At 41.2% G+C, this 20,037-nt stretch overlaps 1 protein-coding gene across 3 annotated transcripts in view; it reads right to left on the reverse strand.

Moving 5' to 3' along the window:
- VGLL4 (vestigial like family member 4) overlaps positions 1–20,037 on the reverse strand; it is a 100,882-nt gene that overhangs the window by 65,587 nt on the left and 15,258 nt on the right. For 2 of the 3 annotated variants that reach the window (XM_033140781.1, XM_033140778.1), the window contains exon 1: positions 2,013–2,618. The exons of the other annotated variant lie outside the window; for it this stretch is intronic. Coding sequence is in view for 1 of the 2 variants with exons in the window: in XM_033140778.1 (XP_032996669.1) it covers positions 2,013–2,097 (85 nt within the window). In the remaining variant the exon portion in view is untranslated. Of the gene's footprint in view, positions 1–2,012; positions 2,619–20,037 lie in introns of those variants that run through there. 3 annotated transcript variants of the gene reach the window in all.

Genomic DNA, 20,037 nt, shown 5'->3' on the forward strand with positions numbered 1-20,037 from the left:
CATGCAAAGTCCATGAGAACATCACCGAAGTTAACACATTTGCTTCAGGAATTTCCCCAATTCTATTGTCATGTAAAACTTGCAGCTGCAAAGTGCTTTCCTCAAGGAATGTTTAAGTTCTGTTAGAATTCTAAAAAAATCCAAAATGGAGATAACAACACAAAATGAAATGCATTTATCTCTAATGCATGCTCTGTAAGCAGAAATGAGCTTGTTATAATTGAATACACTCAGTCCAAACCAATAATCCCCTCCACCCCAAAGAGACATAGTTACTCACACATTTACTAAAATCAGTGGGATTCATAAGTGCCTAGATTGTGCCCAAGACAACCATCACTGCTTATACTACAATAGCAAGATTATGGTAGTTACCTGGAAGATTTTTAAATATTCACCATACATTTGACATGAGATCATGTTCATAAATTTTAAAACACAAGAATATGAATGCCCAGTTATAAAATCTTTCCAAGTTTTGTTCTCCATTTTATTTTTCCCATACACGTTTTAACTTTAGTGTTAAAGATAATGAAAAAGAGGAAAGCAGCAAATATTAAACATAACAGCATATTAGACTCATGTCAACAAAGGGCCTCTTTAAAACAGCTCAACAACTACCAGCAAAAAAAGTCTGGAGGGAGGAAGTTCAGAAACACTTGAGAAAATAAGGGACCTCTGAAAATACTGAAGATAAGGGACTGAGCCATTCCAAATGTATAATAAACATTGAAATTTAATGTTTTCACATTTAAAATCATGAAGTAGCAGACACACCCCTTGTAGTAATCATTACCCTCCTCAGTAACTCAGTTTCAGCTGACCTGCTTCCAACATGAACAGACTGACAAGGCCTTGTTTGTTTACCCCCCCCCCATCCCCAAACTTAACAGGTTTGCATTTAGGTATCATTTACTGGCCAGCATAATAAAAGCCACTCTCTTTAACAAGCATGGAAATTTTTCCAACTGAAAATTTGGAAGGAGTAGGAGGGGGGGGGAAGTGATTTGTGCAATGTTTGTGTGTGTGGCAACAGAAAAATAGCCCTCCTGCCAAGTACAATTAGCTCAGTGGTGCCTTTCTTTCCTCGCTTAAAAACTAAGCCATTACAGCCTGTTCAAACTGCACATAGTTTAAAAACTCAGCTAGTTAAAAAAAAAAAAAAGCAGCGAAATTCTACCACTCCTGTGGCCAGGATCCATATTGGGGGGGGGGGGGGCAGACATTACTGCAAAACTTGGTAACAAACAATTCTCTGTCAGGAAACGAGGAAACATGAGGGTGGGGAGTGGGGGGGGGGAGAGAGAGAGAGAGAAAATCCACCCAGAAGATGACGGCCATGAAGTTGTGTTTCCTAGTGGCTGTGTGCATTTCTTTCTGCTACAAGCAGGCTTGCTTGAGGTGGTTCTTGAGGGAGGAGATGTGGGATTGCGGAGGGGAAGGGAAGGGGAGGCAGCCCTCTGTGTCAGAGCTTTCTCAGAGCTGTACAGGAAATGAGAAGTCAAACAAAGGGGCACTCTGTATTCTGTACTACAGGCACCCTTCCGTCCCCGGAGCAGAGTAGTAAAAACTCTTCCATTGTGCCCTAAAGACAGTAGGCGACCCGAGAGAAAGAGAAAGAGAGAGAGAGAGAAAACACGCACACAACATACCACCCTGTCATCCAGTCATTGTCACGCTACTACCCCCTTTATACTCCTGTGTGGAAGGAAAAGAGCGCACGAACAACATTTATTTTCGGGCGGGGGGGGGGACTTCTGCACACAGGAAAGCTTTCAAAACGGCGAGACAGGCGTTAAACAATAGTTCCCTCAAGCAAACTACTTCCAAGTGATCAATGTCTCCCGGACAAAACACAAAACGCCTGGCTTTAAAATGGTGCGGGGGGGGGGGGGAGAAATCAGCATTTCCACGCAGAAAAAGCAGGGCACTGCCCAAATCAAGCAAGCAAAACATATCAGCACAAACTTACAAAGACATAACACCGGAGCGTGGCTTGAATCTTACGTTACCTTCATATTGGCGGAGAATGCCAATATTGTTGTTCATCTTGTCCAAGTACTGGTAGTTCAACAGGTCCATCTTCATAAATAGCATTTAGTGGGCTAGCAAAGAAGACCAGCTTGCTTGCTTCCGCCCTGAACCCCCCCAAAAAAATCAGCGACAAGAACACGGGGGAAATGCTGCTGCGAGTAGCTCCTGGCTCTTTCCCGAGTTCCACAAGCTCAAGGCCCAGCCTCCGACTAATCAAAACAAAGTATATTTAAAAAAAAAAAAAAGCAACCGAGTTTTTTAAAAAAAGGAAGGCAAAGGGGGGAAATCCCCCTCAAAGGCTTCAGAAGCGAAGACAGAGTTTGAAATGTATTGTGTCCAATTGCAATTAAAAATTGCTTACAGATCTGACGCCAAATTTCGGGCGGGGGAGGGGGAAACTGGAATGGCAAAGACTTCCTAGGACAAAGACATGCTAATTCTCCTCACAGCCCGCTGCAAGTTAACTGCACTGACATGCAGGCTATGCTTGGTATGACTCCTATGTAAACTAGCTTCCTCTTTCTAGCAGACGGAGATGACTGAGCATGCTCAGTGAATCCCTGGAGCTCTTCAAATGTCAGGGATATTTTCTGCACAAGATCAGTCTCTAAATGTATTGAGTGTCTGAAGGCAAGACAGGAAAGGAGGAGGAGCTGAAGACTGCACAGAAGTGGCCATGTCAGATTCTGCCCTTACTGGAAGCAGAGTTGCCGCTGCACAATTGAAAAAGAAATAAACAGCAGCTCTTGCTTAGAGCGCTAGCAAGATACACACGCAACTTTTTTTTCCCCTGAAAAGAGTTTTGAAATGGCTGGAGCAGAAGCCAAATTCCTCTTTTAATTTTCTCACTGTTTCAATTTAATTGTGCTTATAAGCTTTTTGCAACTCCAAATTAATCTCCCTTCAACTGTGACAATGCGCTGTTTGTTTTTTTAAAAAAATGTTGTCTTTGTTACCATTAGATAAGCTGCCACCTGCACTTGAGCAAGAAACACATCAAGAGAAATATTTACTGTCTTTCTATTGTGTATTCAGTAAATTGGTACATTTGAAATAGTCATAGAAACTTGTTTTTTTTATAGTTATAAAGGGGATATTTTAGTATCTAAGGGTTTTACTATTTGATCGTTCTCTGCCTTGAAAGAAACAAAAGGGATTTCTCTCTCCACTGCTCTTATTTCAGGATGTGGTTTGTTTTGCTACACTCCAAACCTTGAACCTAAACTTTCCTAGTTGTTTATACAGATGCAAGTGCATCATCCCACGAGGTAGAGCATCTATAACCAGTCATTATATAAATCCTGAGCCAATAAAATTCAATCCGTTGCTTCCTCCATAACAGATCAATGCCTTAAAACTAAAATTGGGGTCGGAGGGCAGGGTGGAGCCAGGCAGTGAGATATCCAATGCTTTGACAATAATTTCCTCTGTATTTTATGTACTTCTTCGTCAGGTACAATTTAAAATTATTTTAAGGAGCTGAAGGTTGAAATCCTAAGCATATTTGCTGGGATTTAATGGGGCATTTTGAAGCAAGTACAGTTGTACCTCGGGTTACGTACGCTTTGGGTTATGTCCTTGTCGGGTTACGTACTGTAACCCGGAACGAATTAAGGACGTTACCCGGGGTACCACTGTACTGTATTGCTTAGGTGAAAGAGAATTAAATACCAAGCTTCTACTGAGGCTGCCACTTATCATGCTTAAGCCTACATTTTACAAGTCAAATTTCTTCATTTGATACACGTTCAAAGAGAATGTCACTGTAACCCAAAAGCAATTTAAATGCCTCTCCCAAGTGTAAACTTCTTAAAACACAATGTTTCGACCAAACAATAGGAAGAGCTTCCTGGGGTGGGGGTGAGGGGGAAATACGAGTGTTCACCAGTGGAACATAATGCCACAGAAGGTGCTGGATTCTACTTCATCACGAGGCTTGATACCACATTGTGATGTTTATTGTATAAAGAAGATTGTCTAAATATGGTCTATTTTTCACGTTACAGAAAGCATGGAAAGCTTCAGTCACAGGACTCCAGCCAGAAAGGATGCAGGAAGTCTATTCTGGGAGAGTGCTTCCCTGGCCCACATTTTGTGTGCACCCTTTGATTGGCTTAGGAAAAGGGGTATTGCTGTTTACTTCCTTGCTCAGTTCCCAGTTTCTAAATGTGGTCTCTGACCATGTCTGCTTGCACTGGAGACGGAAATTCACTGCAAGAACCTGGCAGCATTGCTCCAGCTACATTGAGGGCACTGCATAGTTCTGGATGTGCTATGTAGCAGATTTTAGGGTAGTGGTGCAAACCATGCCATTATTTGAGAATCAGAGACTTAGAAAAGAGATTAAGGAGGAACATTAAGGCACTTTTCAAAAGGCTGCTAAAAAGCAGTGGAAGGGGTAGAAACAGCCAGTTATCAGAGTCCTTGAAGGAAAAACAAGTAGTAATGTTAAAGTTGAAACAAGACAAATTTAGTCTGGATATCAAGGAATGCTTTCTAATTGCATGAAACAATTCAGCAATAAAACAAGTTTCTAGATAAATGAGATCTTCTGGCCTTGAAACTTTTTTAAAGGACATGGCATGAGAAGCTATTGCAGGCAGTATTGTGTCTAGGAGTGCAAACTAAAATTCATTGTAATGCTTTGATCCTAGATTTAAAAGTCTTAAACCAGAATCAACCAATATTTATAGTCTTCCAAAGGAGGTGTGCAGAAATATGACCAGCACATGGATTTTTTTATATTCCTACCAGAAGGTATTCCAAGAATCCCCTATCCCTGTAGCTTTTAAAATTCTCAAAGCTTGTTTTTTTAAAAAATATGGCAATATGAGGATTTAAGATTTTTTTTAAAAATCTTTCAAAGGGGATGTGCTTCTGGTGAACAAACTCAGTTCTGCACTCCTTAAAATACAAGACTGCAATTAAGGTATCAAAAAAGAAATAATAAGAAAATGAAACTTGCAGACTACTGCTTACTTCCTAGTTTTCAAATAACATGTCTATCCAACCTTTCAATGCTATCTTCTGTTCCTCATGCACTCATTTTACTTATGATTGTGTCTGTAGAAAAGTATCAAAAAACCTTGTTCAATCCGTTCTTCATCCAAACTCCCTTACCAACCAATCTAAAGAAATTAGATTTGTCTTGTCTGACTTCTTCTTCTTCTTCTTCTTCTTATTATTATTATTATTATTATTAATATTATTATTTTATATTGTAAGTAGCTCTGGGAGCATATGAGGGTATACTAAATCATTAGGCTCTAGAAACATGGGTTCACACTAGAAGGTTGACTTCTTCATAAAGGCAACTAACTTTTTCAAAAAGGTCATTTATTTTGAGGGTCTCTTGATTGGTTGGTTATTCGGTCATAGTTCTCTTATTGGGTTGTCTGAATTTGCATTTTCAGTTTAAAATTTACCTTCATAAAATCAACAATCCTAAGTTTCTTTCATATTCTTTTTATTTCTAAAATTGCAGAGCATCTTCCAAACTAGTATCTCTATAAATTTTAGCTAACCTTTTTTATGCACTCGTGCTATTTCTTTGTGGACTTTGATAATAGCCTGTTTTACTCACCCACCCTACTCACACAGGAAACCAAAGACCGCCACAGCCAACCACAAATGAACAATCACACCCTACGCCTCTCTCACCACCAAAGGGGTACAACCGAACAACAGAGAACCTGCAAAAACAACACTGACACCAAACCCTACATATATTAAGTAAAATAGAAACATCGTCACCCCACCCCACCCATCTCCCCATCCCTCCCACCTCTTCCCCCCCCCCCTTTTCTTCCTAACAGTCTCAACAAACGAAACTGATTTGTAAAAATGTTACATGGAAAAAATACGAGAGAGACATTGCACATACCTTTGTAAATCAAGAAAATCTTTAATAAAAAAGATAATAGCCTGTTTTCATTTGGTCTCCTATTAAGTTTTCATTTACTTTGGGACTACACCAGTGCCCCACCAGTATAAATGCATCTTCTGTACTCTCAGCAATTAAGTAGAAAGCAAAACTCTTATCAGTAGAAACAAACAATTGCAGCAACACTGACTGATGGCTACTTCTACAACATGCCTGGCAACTGGGACCCAAGAATCATCACACCAGGCATGGAACACATCTCTACAGTACCCAGGTTGGGAAGGCACCAAATACCAGCAATGTCAGACACACCATGATAATAACATGAATGAGATCAACACCCTCACCCCACCCCTCAGCATCTCCCCTTCTTTATGATGCCTCCATGCTCCAATGACTCGAGGAACAGCAAACTGACACCTGTTGCCACAAGCTTCTTTGGGGTGCTCAGATAATCCCCTGATGACAAAAACAAAGAAAGCCACAGCACTCGGACAAGCATTTTGCCAGGAACAATCCTATGGGTAAGAAAAGAAAGGCAGGAATTGTTCCAGAAACAGCAACCAGCCCTGTCCATATGCCAGTATATAGGACATTTGTCCAATAAGCAAATGCTACGCCCACCCCAGAGAAAGGCTCAAGGCTTGCTGTGGTATAGGCATTCCACACAGACAATGCTGTAACTGGTGTCTGCACAGGAGGAAAAAGCAATTTGCAAGTGAGAGGGAAGAGAGCCAATAGGACAAGGAAGAATGCACACTATGAAAGCAGGTCTAGTGACAGCGTGGCAAGCTGGATGCTGGCACACAACCATGTAAATCTTTGACAGATTTAATTACAGTGGTACCTTGGGTTGCAGACTCCGCTAACCCAGAAATAGTACCTCGGGTTAAGAACTTTGCTTCAGGATAAGAACAGAAATCGTGCAGCGATGGCGCGACGGCAGCGGGAGGCCCCATTAGCTAAAGTGGTACCTCAGGTTAAGAACAATTTCAGGTTAAGAACAGACCTCCAGAATGAATTAAGTTCTTAACCCGAGGTACCACTGTATGGCCCCCACAAGGGCAATGCCTACCATACATTCCAATGGGGGGGGAGACAGCAAGATTTGAACTGTGGCTCCCCACTCCACAAAGCAAGCAACACATTGCAATGGGCACATACCTCACCCTTCTGCACTTCAAGGACCCACAAGGTAGCAAACAACAAGATCAACAGAAGCAAATTAAAACTAAACCAACAGAAAACAATACAAATGCTGTTTGGGGGGGAAAGCCCCATTTTCAAAGTGTATCCAAAGTGAAGCAACGTTCAAGAGTAAGAGCCTTTTCACAGGAGGGAGCATTACTACCAAAAAGTATAATGGTCCTTGTCCTCCAGGCTGCTTCTGAGCCCAATTCAAAGTGCTGTGTTGACACTGTCGACTCCTAAATGGTCTGAAGCACTGCACCTTTTAAGATTCCACTCAGCCACCTAAATGTATTGCTCACTCTGGTTATTCTCTTGGTGTCAGCCTGCCACCTAAGGAGGGGAATTATAGACTGGATTCAGTGGTGGCCTTGCACAGAAATGGCACCTGATTTTCACTAATCCACACTACCCACTGCAAACTGAGATTTGGAGTACAGGATATGGCACAGGGGGCTGCAGTACAGGGGGGGGGGTTACAATCAGAAGCATTTTCCAACCCCTTGATGCATTCCAAGGGTCAGTTAGTAATCCAGCAGCTGCATTTCTGAACACTCTTGAACAGCAGCGCATAGGTGGCATAATAATCTTAGGGGGGGGCTGGGGTGGCACATTCTTGGGCACTGCCAGCACCCAGACATCCAGGAGCAGCACTAGATGCAGGGACACTGCAAGCGGACAATGTCTAGTCTCACAGGCAAGAGGCAACAGATACATTCACAAAAACGGTGCATTAGCAGTTTATCAACACCTATTACATGTCCTGTTTTGTTTCCCGCCCCAGCTCCGAATAAAGAATTCCTATCATGCAGTCCTGAAAGGCACCATCTTGGAGGCATAGCTCAGTGTAACAGGCTATGAGCTTCCAGAATAGGCTGTGGGGTGGGGAGAGCTGCACATCTATTTATCTGAGACAGGGCAGTGAGATATTGAATCACAGTGACTGACACATATACCCAACAACCTTACCCAGGTAATTGATGTCACCCTCCAAGATGCTGCCAATTCTCTCAGTACGATTCACCTCATCCAATCACTCATCTGCCAACGTTCTGGAGCAAATTTGGCATAAGGTTGCTACAGACCATAAATGGAAATTTCTCCCCCTACTTTGGGCAGCAATTGTCAGTGATATGTTGCAGGGGGCAGGGGCAAGGCTGCAAGCAGCAGGAAAATTGCTTCCCTCACTACCTACCCTTAAGCCACACTATATGAAATCCAGTGTACCCAAAGTACTCATCCCCATACACACGCTAATAAACGTTATTGCAAAGAAGTTGTAAATTCCCTCTAAAAAGCACCTTTAACATTTTAAAAAATGTGCTTTGTCTGTTATTCCAAAGAAATGATTCCCACAGGCCTTATAAAATAATTCAGTAAGAATGTAACCAGTATGCATGAAGCACAGACTGAAATACAATCAGCACTAAGCACGTGTCATTGCGCAATGCGTTCTGGACATGAGAAAGACAAATACCAGCGTCTTTCATAATCTACATTTATTGATAATACTTATTCACGTTAGCCAGAAACCACCAAGTCTTTCATTTCAGGATGTTGGTTGTTGCTTTGCACTACTCTAGCATTTAGAAATACTATAAATATTTTCAACAGCAAACACAAAAAGTCTCATGGCACCTTAAAAGCTATGATATGTTAGATTCAGTGGACTTGCATTCTTTTGTCTAATTTTTTTTTAACTGTTGGCCAATTGTGCGTGACACATTGAAGGGGGGGAGATGAATGCTAATGCCTATGTGTGTATGTATGTATGTATGTATGTATGTATGTATTATCTCTCTCTCTCTTTCTCTCTCTCTCTCACACACACACACTCCATTCAATTCAGACTTAAGAATGTGGGTTTCTTTCCCACTACAGGCATTATACAAGGCCAGCATAGCTAAAAAGATAATTAGCAGTAACTGCTGCTGTGAATGGGCTACTCTGTCCTTATCTTGCATACATTTCAGCTCTGATTAGTAATACTACAGACCTACTACTATCTCTTGCATTTTATGCCCTTTTGGGTCCTTTGTTTACTCTCTCTCTCTCTCTCTCTGTAACCACTATGTAACTGCCACCTGAACATTATACATTATCAGATACATAAAGTGGTGCCTAGTTCATAAGAAAACTTATGCCACAAGTCTTTGAGGTTCCAGAAAACTCTTCAGCCTCTCCTCACTGTAACAAAGGAATTGTTATGGGAATTCTAGGACACATACAGACATCAATTTCCAGATATATATTTAATACACCACTGTCCCCTACAGGCAACTGGAAAAAACTGCAATTGCTTCCTTGGTTTTTGAGAACTAATCTTTGTCCAGGAGCACTCTGTTATGTATGTGGGTTTTGTGGGGAACGTGTGGAACAGGATTAGGTCATGGCTTTTCCCTCTCAGGAAAGAATGCACAACCCCACAACATCTGTGAGGATCCGCGGAGACAAGCTTAAGTAGCATCAACCCTCTGACAAGTCCCAGCTGCAGTCAGCCTCTGACAGGCGATTTTCCATGGGGAAATTGTGATACAATATTGGGGTAGGACATCCACATGTTGCCATGCCCACATGTACTGCAGTGGAAGCATTCAAACTAGCCACTACGCTATCCTGATAATTGGCATCCAACAGTGCTGCACCCAACCTAAGCTGGGAAGGCAACAAGAGAGATTGCCTTGACAAGCAAAACCAGCAATATCACAAACAATGAAGACATGCAAGCCAGGTAGTATGTCTATCCTGTCTGATCCAAAAGCAGGGGTCACCAACCCAGCATCCATTAGTCCTGGGCGATATATCGACACATCACCCAGGACTGGTTTGAGGACCAGAGTGTGATGGCACCTTCACCCAGCATTATATTGTAGGGTGTGTTTACCTGTGTGTTATCTTCTCCAGCTTCCTTCCTCTCTGCACTAGGTGGTGGTGGCAGTGGAAGCGGCAGTGGTTTCAGCCTGCCACCTTATAGAGCCGGGGCAGATGCTGCTTGTTCCTCCCTCCGCTTTTCAACATCATGATGTATCACTATATTGTGATGTTTGGGCTGGAGATATATCACCATGTTGAAAAGCTGATATCGCCCAGCCCTAGCACCCACAGGTATCATGATACACCTGCAAAAGCTTCACTGGCGCCTTCAGGCACAGGCCTCAGACTCTGTACCCTCATATTTCTAAAAAAGTTCATCCATAAGCCCTTCTAGATGAGTCTTCTCTGTGCCCTAATATATCTGAATATTAATAATATCTGAATAATATATCTGAATATGTATTGTTCTCTTTTTAAAATAAGAAAAATTATCCTGTTTTTAAACACACACATACATACAAAAGCTCACTGAGACTAAAAAAAAAAAGTAGAGTCACATTTTGGGACCTTAAGCATGCTGACTTGATAGGAATCCTTGATATGTGTGTCCACATGCAAATACATATTTTGTTATATAGATATAGAGATACACACACTGATAAGGTCTGGGTTGTTAACAGATTTATGGCTAAGGTTACATTTGAAACAAGGACACCCTGACACTTCATGTCAACAGAACATGTAATTGAACTATTACCTATAAAAGTGTATATATATATATAAGAAATTGTAGTTATCTGAGGCAAAAGGCAATGCCTATTACAGCAATTAGGTGTATTTTCATTAACTTTTCCCCTACTCTTATTAAGAAGTTTTGTTAAGCACATTATGGGAGCAAGGAATTAGATCTTGCTCACAAACATTAAGATTAAGAAGATTAAGATTATTTTAAAAATAAGCTAACCCTCACAAAAGAGTAATTCTGCCTGCAGCGGCAAGCACAAGCAAAACTAAAAACCCTTTATCCTATAATATTCAAAAATTCAGTATAATAAGAGTGATGTTGACATCTACTAAATATTTGTTACATGTCTCCTAGTTGTTGTTTTTTGCAAATACACTTTTTCCAAACCCAGTGGTATATTTCAAGATTGTCTCCTCTAGCCATGTCTTTTTCTCCATTCAACTTCATTAGGAAACACTGCTTTTGCTAAATGAAGTCAGGGTATTGGTGCCGGTCCAAGGCATTTTGATGGCTGAAGCAGAGCCCAAACACAAAATATTGCAGCATTGCCTGGACACTGATTTCTATCTTCACCTTTAATAACACCACACACACACATTTTAAAAGGGCATAGCATGTCAATCAAATCAACCAAAGGCCTGGTTAAAAAAGGAATGTTTTTGCCTAAAGGTGTATAATGAAGGAGTCAGGCAAACTTCCCTGGGGAGAGCATTCCACAAGCTTTATCCAATGTGAATCCTACTCAGACTAGACCAAGTGAAATAATGGACCCGTTAGTTCTGTCCATTAATTTCAATTGCTCTGTTCTGAGCAGGACTTGTATTACATACAACTCAAACACTCTGGGCTAATGGTTCTATTCAGTTTGCCAGGATCAGCTTAGGCCAGGAAGGGGAGTTCCTAGCCAAGTGGCAACCAAAAGCATAAGAAAGGAGCACTGTGTGTCGGATTTATAGTCCATGCACTAGAAAGGAATTCAGGAATACCATGGATTCTTACCCCTCGGTAGTCTCACCAAAGAAAACCTGTATACAGAAGACATATCTTGTAGTGATAGATTATCTACTCTCAAGGAACCAACATTGTTATGCAAAAATAGAATCCTACTTAGAAAATGGGTTAAAAAATCATCCAGCATACCAGTATCATCTGCAACACCACCTATTTTGCAAAGGGCAAAGTAAGGAAATATAATTAATGAAATACATAAATGATGAGAATTGCCTAAGGAATCAATTTCCTGGCTCACTACTATCTTTTGCTCAATACCACACCCTCTCCATTTAAAACAGTTTAGTAATTCATGAGTCTTTTCATGCAGAACTTGTCTGACCTGCTGGAACTACAGTGCACTGGAAAGCCAAGAGACACTGAACAGAGCACCTCCTCTTTACAGTGATGTTCGTACATGCCTGTCTGTGCAGTCATAGGGAGAGCAATAGGGATGAGCAGTCCCTCTCCTTTCCCTAGTACTGTATCATACAGATTCTATGAGTTTACGAAATGAAAGACAGCTCACACCTTTTCAAAACCTACATTGCCCCTTCTTTGTTCTTCTCATTCCAATGTTGTTGCTTAGTGCTTCCACTATCTGCAGCTTTTGGTGCCACCCCTGTCTTCAGCATCCAGCTGGAAAGCAAAGCTGGACTAACTCCATAAACTTTCAGAGAAAGTGTAGCATCCGAAATATGTCAGAATTTGAAAACAGGTAACATTCAGGTAACAAACACGACTTTCCTCCTCCTCCCTATGCCCCCTGAAATAGGGTTGGGGTATCAAGAGTACATCCAGAAGGGGGGGGGGAGGCAATATCTGGGCAAGGTGATATGCTTGCACAGATGGAATGCTGGTAATAACAGCACACCTTTGAATTCCACCCATGGCTTTTAAAAATGCAGCTTGCCAAAGTCAAGGGAGGGGGGGGGGGGAAATACCAAGTAAAGCAGTAATGAAAGATTGGAGGTGAATTACTGATTCTGCAGCCTAAGGCACTTTGGCAGTTGTAGGTAGAGGCTGTACTGCAGCAACAGCACCCATAAGGAAGCTGAGTCAGAATTCCTCCTGGGGCTAACTAGAACACAGAGACAGAAAGAAAACTGCTCTGACAAGTTTGTAGCCAATGTTAAACGAATGCACTGCCTTCACAAGTCAGCAGAGCAGAGACATTCTTGACTTCAGTCTATGACCAGTCTATGTATACTTTAACAAGGAGCTCAGAACACAATGGTTCCACAATACCGCACACCCTACTCAGTGTAGCCTAAGGAACTACAACTCTCTCCTTTAGAAGACTCTATGGGGATTGATTCTGTTGAAATCATGTTTTTGCCAGAGTAATGGGTCATCTGCAAGCTTCTGAATTTAGGATTAAGACCCCTTCTTCTCCTTCCCGTAAATTCCACTGGCATGCAAACAAATAGGATTAGGAACCCTAATTAAATTAGAGCACAAATGAAAGTCCTACCGGTACTTAACTGAAGAGCCCTGCTGGATCAGATCAAAGGCTCATCTAGTCCAGCATCCTTTTCTCACAATGGCCAACCAGGTGCCCATGGGAAGCCCACAAGCAGGACATGAGCACAACAGTACTCTTCCCATGTGTGATTCCCAGGAGCTGGTATTTAGAGGCATACCAGTGAGAGATTTAGGCAGCCATCAAATACGAACAAACCCATTGGGATTTATTCCTGAGCAGACATGTAGAGGGTTGAACTATTAAGCCTCAACTGAAGCATCTATTTTGTATGTTGTGTGTATTTATCTGCATCACATAAAACCAGGCCCAGACTTCTGGAGGCCCTTGGTATGGTGCTGCCAACTCCTCCACCCCCTCCCAAAATACACTCCCCCCCCCACAATGCAGTTGTGGAGTATTTTGTCCTCTCTTCTGCCACAGCAGCAGCACTGACCATTCTCCCTTGCCCCATAGGTGGACAGTAGTGCCAGTTTTGGATAGAGCCAAGCTTGGTTCATGTCCATGGGTAGTCACCTGCCGCCTTAACTTATCCAAAATGCAATGCCCCGAGCCTACAGATCTATGGTCCTGCTAGTTCTTTCCCTAGGAACAGAGCCAAAGTCTCAATTCTCCTGTGAGTCCATCACCCAGGGCAGATCTCTGGGTCATGCATTATGCTAGGCAACACAGTCAGATCAGAATGGTGGAACGCCCTTCTGAGCCCCTCCGTCACTGCTAGCATTGGGCCTGTATGAAACTATGAACAGCAAGGCAATGACGACACTACTTTGGTTGCAGTCCTTCTCCTGATGTAGCAAAAGGACTATGATGCCTTTACACAAGTTGTAAATGGGGCTATCTTCCACGCTGAGCATTACCATAAGGCAAGCACACGCGGCTGATAAAGGCCAGCCCCTTAACCTTTGCTTCATAATTGCCTCTCTGTTGTCCATATGTCAACTGAAGTAATTCAAAAAGGGAAGGGTAATTGCTACACAAATCTTTGTAAGCCTCTGTACTTCTGTCATGTTCATGAGTAGTAGTAGCTCCTACTGCTCACTTTTTGCATAGTTTCCTCATGAGTAATCAAGGTGACTTCAGCATAGCGGAACACATGAATTACACTTCATATTACAGGGGTAATTGTTAGAAAAGCCATCTGCAGCACACATGACTCCTACCATTAAAAGTTCTGAGTAGAAACTTTTGAGTCATGGAGAACAGAATTGAACAGAATATCTGTATTTCAGCAAAGAGACCTTCTTTGTGATGACAGATTATGTTTTTACATTTTACTTCTCACCCTATTATTAAAATTCAAGTATGCTTTGAAAAAGAAAGCATTCAGACATCTCCCACATTTAAGTTACCATATTAGGTTTTTTTTGCTATTTGCATTTCAAAACAAATGAGACCAAACGTGTGTGCACCTGCAGTGTTCAAGGGCAATTCTCTTTTCTTGTTTATTTATCTTAGTTCTCCACAAGTGTGGCCCTCTTGGATGGACGGAATTGGACATTTGTGTTGAACTAAAAATGGTAGTTTACAAAGCTACATGTATTTATTCATAAGAATGTAATTACAAACTGCAACATGAACAGTGAAACAGCAAGAAAAGTCACCTAGCTATTTGTTCAAACCCCACAGTTATGCAATAATTTAATTAGGATGAACCAAAATGTCGAACTATTGTAGTGGCAAACGTTTGAATACCTATTTGTTGCTTATTGCCATACCACTCTCACTAGTGGTGTGTATGAACAGGAAGCATAGATGGTGTTTCAAACAGAGATGCCTAAACATGGTCACAATGTCTCTCCTTGGCAGAAGGGTCACAGTGTTGCATGTGAACATGGCCACTAAGTCAAACTATGACTTACCATGAACAAGTATGCATGATGGCACCCAGGAAGAAAACCACAGCTGCTTGAGACAAATCTTGATTCTGGGATTGGACATCATGCTGAGTCAAGCTAAGGCTTATCTGTAGGTAGTGTAGCAGGAGAAGAGTGAAGTGGCAACAGTTTTCATCCTAGACGACAGTATGCTTGCATGTTGACAGCGAGCTATAATACAGTACAGTATAGCTTAGTGTTACATGTGACTCAGACCAATGCTTTATGCAGCCCAACAGTGTAAACAATAGGTTATGTACCTGCCCATTAGGACATATCATTGTACATTTTTCACTATGAAAATTAACTTTAGGAGACTGCAGTTCTGAGCACAAAGTGGCAGGGGAGGGGGATCCATACCCTCTCACTGCCTTCAGTTTCTCCATTTCAAATACCTCCTTCCAAATCCTACATCTCTATACCCCAAAACTTTGGGCCACTTGTACCGATACATCCATCTAATTAACAAGCTGTAACCTAAAAGAATCCAGTTCTTTATCTATGTTCTATGCCTTCTGTTGGATAGTGCGTGTTCAAAAATATATATGCTGCTGTAGCTTATAGGGCTTATGAAACCTTATAGGGCATTGGTGATACGTATCATTAAGAATAGCCCAGAATGTATTTGAGGGTGCAGAGATATTCAAATCCCAGTTCCTTATTTACCGGTAAACTATATCTGTACCTTCAGATCAAAGAAGGAACCACAATCTTAAAATAAAGAACTGGGAAGCAACTTCAGCTTAATGCTCTAGCACAGGCAGAGTGGCACAGATGAACGCCAAATATTCTTCTATTTATTGCATCACACATTTTGTGAAGAATTTGAAAAACATTTTGTAGAAATAACAGGCAGTTCTAATACACAGTTAATAATAGGTGTTATGTAGAAATAATATGCAGTTAACAGATACACGTCTTCCTGCTGGCTTGAATTGCACCGATGTATCTTTCTTAAAAACCAATTGAGTTGTAAATTAGTATTTCTCTTTTTACCCTAGAGTCACAGTGATGGGGTAAAGTACCTCAGTACCAATTTCTGACATGACATCACAATGCAAAGCAGAAGGCACAGCTACTTTAACATTGAAATGAACACATATACTATCTTCTTTTAGTCAGCTGTTCTGGGCACTTGTCTTCTTTCATTGCTCTAATACCCAGAAGTGAGCAGGAAAGGCAGCAAAGTGCCTGAACCAAATGAGTGAGGATAGGTAAGCTGCAGGAGGAAGAAAGGGAAGATTCAGCACTCATCACTTCCCATACTCCATTTGATGATAAAGAGAATGGGTCAAGGCACGCAGGAGGGGAAAATATGCTGCTATCATCAACGCATCTATTTGCTATCTATTTGGCCTCAAGTTATGGGAGGCTCAAAACCACTATGTTGCAATAAGAAGGGAACTGTGGAGGAACCACCAAAAAAGAGACTGATGCAGATTCATTTTGAGGTCAGGGACTGAAGTGCATTCTGTGCACTTGTGGCTGGAGAAGAGGGAGATGGAGAGGTCTCCATTAAGAAATCATAACTGCAACTCATGAATTTTTTTTAAAAAAAGACTTTTCACTTCTGCACAAGGGAAGAAAATCACCACCTCTCTTCCATTTGAAGATGGGCAGAGAAAGGTATTGAAGTGTGAATATATTTGCGAACGTTTGCTCGAATGTTATGCAAACATGAATGGTCTGGTTGCTATTAGGTCACTGGATAACAAATCCCCATTTGTTATATTGGCATTTATTCTTAAATAAACATAGGTGTGTGACTATTTTCACTTACACTTGTTGATTTTCAAAGAGTGATTCATGATGGAAAGGAACAAAGCAAAGGGGCTATTTATGAGAGCATCGTATTTATATAAAATGAAAGGTGGTTCCAGACTTACTGGTTAAAGCTTATTTAAAATGACAAAAAGCACACTGCTTATTCCAAAGGAGTGGGGAACTGGATCAGGCTGATGAGGTAGATCCAGTTCTGGCCTATCCTCTGCTTTGCAGCCACAGCTCAAATTTAAATTCAGTGCTGACTGCAATCCCCACTTTAAGCAGCAGCTGGATCCACTCTAGGGCTCCCAGTGGGGCTCCCAAAGGCAAGTGTTTTCCCCTGTATTCCTTTGGTGTTTGCTGCCCTGGGCTCCTTTGGGAGGAAGGGTAGGATAGAAATATAGTGTGCCATATTCTACTAGTGGAAGCCAGCACAATGATTCCCAGTAGATCAGTGGGACCTCCCCCTCATTTGCTCCCCAAATCTGCAGGAGGGTTGGGAGAAATCCCCAGAACAACACACAAGGAAAGGAGAGGTAAGACTGTTCTACTGGGCAAGCAGAAAAGACAGAACAATCTCCTTAACATGACTGCTTATAAGCACGGAATTGGAAAGGAATATCTCATAATGGAGACAGGATGCATGGCTACCGGTAATTTCCCTAACCAAAAAACTAACAACTAAACTAAAACTAAAGAGGGTACATGCCTTAAACAACACATCTGATTTATTTATTTATTTTAAAAAAGTTTGGTACCCCTTCACAAAATGCTGAAATGAACATCCTGATGAGTAGAACCACCGACCATGCCTATGGAATTATGACAAAATCTTATACATTATTCTTTGTTTCCTGAGGGAGGAGGATGGGAAAGGGAAAAATTTCTTGTTTTGTTTATACACTGTTGAAAGCTAATAAAAATTGTTATTGTTATTATTAAAAAATAATCTCCTTAGCGTTTTGCTGAATACAAATCTTTAACAAACAAACAAATAACTTTTGTCCATTTATTTCATTGTGTCTACTGAAAGTAAAACTTAGTAGATTTTAACCAAAGGAAAATAAAGCTAGTACTTTTTGCAATCATTTCCACTATAATGTACATAAAGTGCGTCCAACATTCAGAAGCTGTATATAACTTTTGTATCTTTATTGTTCCTATAATTCTCACCAAAAAACTTGCATTGGATCTAAAATAACTAAGGTATCAAAGCAGAATGGATGTGAATTTTTAGCAGTGCAAACAGGCATATGTATACATTTAGACGCTAGGAAAGGCTTCTTTATGATTCTGAGATCACAGTGTTCCTTTTTGTTTGGAATAGTGCAAGCAACTATGCAATTTAATAAATAACATCAATTTCTGATCCAAACTTCTTTTAATCTTAGTGCATGGCAAGAGGCAAGCAGGTCACTACAAACAAGCAACTGAGAAGAGATAGTGCTTAGCCTCAGTTCTCTGTTTCAACAACCCATTAAAATCTAAATAGAGATCTGTAGGATACACATTTATGACACCAACGCAGGTTGGTGTCATAAGGTGCCTAGGGCTTGCCGATCAGAAGGTCAGCGGTTCGAATCCCTGCGATGGGGTGAGCTCCCGTTGCTCGGTCCCAGCTCCTGCCCACCTAGCAGTTTGAAAGCACGTCAAAGTGCAAGTAGATAAATAGGTACCGCTCCAGCGGGAAGGTAAACAGCGTTTCCGTGCACTGCTCTGGTTCACCAGAAGCAGCTTAGTCATGCTGGCCCCATGACCCGGAAGCTGTACACCGGCTCCCTCAGCCAGTAACGCGAGATGAGCGCCGCAACCCCAGAGTCGGACACGACTGGACCTAATGGTCAGGGGCCCCTTTACCTTTAGGAAACACACTTATGACATTCATCCTTGTTCGGGTCTACAGAAGTGGCTGGGTTTAAAGACTGATTCCTTTGCAGCTGTTTACTGATTTTATTACCGGTAAGTAGTGAGGGGACATAACAGACAACACAGATATTCCGCCAAGAAGTTCTTTATAGTAAGCTGGAACTGAACTGAACACAAACAGCTCAGCCAGCCTGCTTTTATAGTCAGCTGGCTGACAACACTGTAACGACAACAGGCCAGGGTTTCCCGCCTAAATTAACTGATGTGGACCTGAGTGAAAACTACATACACAACACCCCTGGTTTTTATGTTACCTGTTGTATACTACATTTTAATGCTTTGCATTACATTTGATGAAATATTGCATACTACCCTGGGAACCTTTGGATTCTGGGGTGGATTATACATACAGTTACTATTATTAAAATAATGACACTGATATTCATTTCTATTACCTAGTTTATTATTTAGAAAGAGTATATGCTTGTAATTTAGAAAAAAATCCCTTAAGTGTTACACAAACCCATTAAAAAATTATCATCAGCATTTGATTTTCATCCTGAAGCAACATGCTGGTCATGCTTGGATCATCATACCTCAGTTTAATAAGCAGAGATATGAACAAACCCCCTGCACACAGTTACTTTTGTTCTCACATTTTTACACACAGGGAAGGAAACCACATTTATCCACAGCTCCTCATTTCATCCGCACTAGGAAACTATGGTTAATAGCTTCCAAACAAACCGGGATATCAAGCTATGGTTTAAAGTTGTCTGATCCTGGCTTGCTTGGAAGCCATTAACCATAGGTTCCTTCTACATCCACACTGGAAATTAATGTCAAATTCAACTTTCTGGGTCATTTCCCCACCTACATGAAAGAAGGAGCAAAGTTGCCTCTTCTGAGTGCAGAGGGCTCATTTTCAGTTCAGGTCATGAAGCTGAAATATGATCAATCTGAATGCAGTCACTACGTCAGATTAAATCAACCAATAGGTTTCTAGTGAAACAAGCTCAGGTCCATTTAAACATGACAAACCCAAAGTCAGAGGGCAAGTTTCCATGGAGAATGCTTTCCTTAAAAATAATTTAACTACTGCAATTGTAGTCTGTAAAACAATGAACACTCACTCTTCTCATTTAAAACTCCAACAGATGCTACCCAAAACTATCTAGAAGCTTAATATTACACTACTTTGCCTGAACCATTTATACACTATACTAGTATAATATCAATTTAATTACTTGGCCAGGATCCAAAGGATTTTGTTAGACATGGCCAAGGAGTTAGGCTTCCCCAAGGGCATCTTGATTTCCTTTGAACGTGGCATTACAAAGTGTGTTTGAAATCCCCTTGTTTTCAAAAAGGCAATATGCCATGTAGCAAGAGG

This window comes from Lacerta agilis, chromosome 2, assembly GCF_009819535.1.
Source record: "Lacerta agilis isolate rLacAgi1 chromosome 2, rLacAgi1.pri, whole genome shotgun sequence".
Lineage (NCBI taxonomy): Eukaryota > Metazoa > Chordata > Lepidosauria > Squamata > Lacertidae > Lacerta > Lacerta agilis.